The sequence below is a fragment of the Oryza glaberrima genome, chromosome 11 (genome assembly GCF_000147395.1).
Source record: "Oryza glaberrima chromosome 11, OglaRS2, whole genome shotgun sequence".
In the NCBI taxonomy this organism is placed as follows: domain Eukaryota; kingdom Viridiplantae; phylum Streptophyta; class Magnoliopsida; order Poales; family Poaceae; genus Oryza; species Oryza glaberrima.
Genome location: NC_068336.1, coordinates 18050932 through 18054612, shown reverse-complemented (window position 1 = coordinate 18054612; position 3681 = coordinate 18050932). Strand labels below are relative to the sequence as shown.

At 42.6% G+C, this 3681-nt stretch overlaps 1 protein-coding gene across 2 annotated transcripts; it reads left to right on the top strand.

The window, feature by feature from the left end:
• The first annotated feature begins 510 nt into the window (after positions 1 to 510).
• LOC127755624 (FBD-associated F-box protein At1g66320-like) lies at positions 511 to 3681 on the top strand. 2 transcript variants are annotated; one of them, XM_052281315.1, is made up of 5 exons: positions 511 to 642; positions 1134 to 1258; positions 1826 to 2680; positions 2813 to 2971; positions 3182 to 3681. In XM_052281315.1, the coding sequence occupies exons 3-5, from the start codon at positions 1838 to 1840 to the stop codon at positions 3641 to 3643; spliced, it is 1464 nt and encodes a 487-aa protein (XP_052137275.1). In that variant the 5' UTR covers positions 511 to 642; positions 1134 to 1258; positions 1826 to 1837; the 3' UTR covers positions 3644 to 3681. The 2 variants fall into 2 exon arrangements, with proteins under 2 accessions (XP_052137275.1, XP_052137274.1); XM_052281314.1 differs by having other exon boundaries at positions 511 to 646.

The window sequence follows — 3681 nt, the reverse complement described above, 5'->3', positions numbered from 1 at the left end:
GAAGAACTGCTGCTGCTCAGCTCGGGCTGATGCTTGGGCGAAAATGGGAGTGGGGAGAAGAAAGGTGGTGGGGCCCACGGGGTTTAGGGGGGCGGCCCACAGAGAAGGGGCGCGCCAGCCATGCTGGCGCCGTGGTATGAGGGGCGGCGCCAGTGTGGCTGGCGCCCCACTTCTGCCCAGTCAGCTCCTCCACGCCAGCCCTAGGGCCACGGTGGCACGGGCACGGCGCCAGTATGGCTGGCGCTGCCATGTTGGGGTACGGCGCCAGTAACTCTGGCGCCCCAAAAAGGACCATTTTAGGTTTAAGTTTTTCCAGGGGTCTATTTGTAAAATAAGTTTTCAAAAAGGACCAAAATATAAAAAATTCAGGTACTCCAGTGCTCAAGGCCCACGGCCCACCTGTTAGTACTAGTAGAAGAGGCCACGCGTGTACTAGTGGGCCCAGACTCCATGGCCCACCTGCAGTGACCGTGGTCAATCCTGGGAGGTGGGGATGGGATCCGGAAAGGATTCATCAGATCAGAGCCTTCCTTCTCGTCATCTTCTCTCGCAAAGATTCATCCGGAGGAGGAGATACTCCTCGCCTGGGGAGTGGGGATGATAGATCTATCCACGCCACAGCGGCGGCGGTGGCGGCCGCGGGTAGGTATGCCTCTGCCTCTCTCTCTCTGTGTGGTTTCTGATCCCTTCGACCTACACTTCCAGTTATTTGATTTAGCGGACAATTAGGGCAAAGTGCTACAACATTCAAGATCACAAACTTAGATTAATTGTTTCTTGGCCGAAATCCCAACTATTTTTGTGACCTCTTAGGTTTTCGTTCTTTATATCTTCACAAAAGCGATATTCAGAAAATTGGCCAAAATTTTCGGGATGGCACCTTTCTTTTCTTTTTTTTTTTTTAACAAAATAGTATCACCAGCTTATGTTGAATAGACTGATGAGGGACATGAGGCATAATATACGGAATATGATGCATGAGGCTATAACAATATGATGGTATATAGTTTAGATTTTAAAATTTATATTCAAATTGGCTGGTTTGTTCCGGTACCAGTCACCGAGTTCAGATTGGTTACCTGTTGGTCACCACCAGTATTTGGATCGCTGATTATGACATAACTGAATTGCAGGCGGGTCGAGCACTTCACAAGCTGAAAGAAAGGTTGCAACCAAGAGAAAGGAGTTTCCTCTCCAACGAGATGATCCTTCCCCATGTGACAAAACAACGAAACTAGATATTCCTTCCCTTCCAGAGGTACAAAGTATTAACAACAGAAGTGTCCAACAGGGAAATTAATGAAATACCTATATGATAGTTTCATGTTTGCCTGCACATTTCGAATTTTAGACAGATTAGACACTTTCTTTGTACAATAAAATATTTGATGATGCCACTGGTAATCTGACAAAAGTAATATGCAAATAGTCTTGTTAAGTCTTGTGTTGCATAAGATTTGTGGTTTTTACTAGTTACGTTTTTGTGCTCTGTTTATATGCCATCTTTGACTCCACACCTTTATGATTGGCGTAATGTTTATTTGTTTCAATGGAAGCCATCAATGATATAACAAAATGTGGAATCAGTTTAGCTGTAATGAATAATCCACTAATTCGACAAAATACAATATGCCAATAGTCCTGCTGAGTCTTGGATTTGCAGTTTCAAGCTACATCTGCTCTATTTATATTCCATGTTTGACTCCACACTTGTATGCACTGTTTGTTTGTTCCAAAAAAAGTGACCATTACTGGTAACATTGTTTTACAACAAGAGCTACTATCATTCTAATATCAAAGATATATATTTCCCATGCCTGCACAGGATCTCCTGCTGATGATACTTTCCCATGTGCCAATGCGAGACGCTGCCCGTGCTGCATGCGTATCTCATGCATTTCTACATTCCTGGAGATGCTATCCAAACCTCATCTTCAATGCAGAAAACCTAGCGCTAAACCGAAAAGGTGTTAATGACAATGAGACACCTGTGGATTTCATCGCCATAGTGGACAACATTATGCGAAACCACTCGGGCGTTGGTGTGAAGATATTCAAGCTTGAACTTGGTCCTGGCTATGCAGTGCATCCCTCGCATCTTGATCGCTGGCTTAAGGCTGCCAGCACACTCAAAATCAAGGAATTCGCCTTTGAGCTTCCCCTACGCAACAAGACAGAATACACCTTCCCATATTCACATTTGCTTTCTGATAACCGTAGAGGAAATTCAGTTCAATCTTTCTACCTATCTTCCTGCACGTTCCATCCAACACTTCAGTTTGAGTGCTTGAGAAGCTTGAAGAGTGTGCATTTGAGTTGGGTGGACATTACTGGGGAGGAATTGGCATGCTTCATCTCCAATTCTTTCAATTTGGAGAGTTTGGAAATCTCTTCCTGTTGCAAGATTGGTTTCCTCAAGACAACAAGTGTGCTGCAAAAGCTCAACTGTCTGCGTGTGCAGCATAGCCATAGGTTAGATATGATAGAGATAAATGCTCCAATGCTCTCTAGTTTTCATTATCGAGGGCCACTGACAGTAATATCACTCGGAGATGCAGTACAATTAAGGGATGTAAATCTATTGCTCTACCCTTGGCACCGCATATTCCATTATGCCCGTACCAAGCTTCCAACCATTGCCCGTAATGTTGAAAATCTGTTTCTAATGACTCGTGATGAGGTTTGTTTGAGCTTCTATGTGCCAACTAGTTAATAGTACCTTTTATGTTCAAATTATTGGAGAATGATGTAGGCATATCATTGTCATTCCTTCATATGATACTAATTTTTTTTCTGTATGTATTTTCTGTAGGATGTCAACACACCCATGGTGCCTAATAAATTTCTCTACCTCAGGTACTTGGAGATGGTGTTTATTGGACCGAGAAAGGAATCACCCCCCTGCTATGATTTTTTTTCTCTTGTTTCTTTTCTTGACGCTTCCCCAGCCTTGGAAACCTTTATCTTACATGTAAGTCATTGTTTATTGTTATGTCTCAAAGCTAGCTACAGTGAAAGGTTAAAAGCATTAGCTCAAACTTAGGAAAACATAACCTTTACCAACATAGACTGATATGGTTAACTGTTTGATATATCACAACTGCAACAAGGCTTTTTTTGGAACTGATACTTTCAAAACCTTATTTACCTGTGGTATTGTTACATCAATATTTTTATGCAGTTGGACTCTGTCGGGACTAAGAACGATTGCATTCTTGAAGATTCCTCGGAATTGAGGAAGCTTCCTAAATGCAACTACAGTAACCTGAAGAATGTAAAGATCACTGGACTGATGTCGTCGAAGACCCTAGTTGAGTTGATAAGTCACATTCTTGACAACACGCCTTCACTTGAGTTCCTTACGCTGGACACTAGAATATATGGTTTCAAATATGAAATTAGGAGATTCTTATCCTGGGACTCTGGCATTATGATGACTACGGACGATCAGATGGAATCTGAGTTAGACAGAGAGTTGCTCATGTCTGATTCAGATCTAATAGAAGCATATAGGGCTCCACAAGTTATTAGAAGATATATCGAAGGGAAAGTCCCTTCAACTGTTAATTTCGAGGTTATTGAGCCTTGCAGGAAACGAGTTATCGTGGAAACATCAAGAGGCCCTAGGCTATATTATGCGTAATGTCACTTGTTATCGAATACTCAACTTTAAACTGTTCA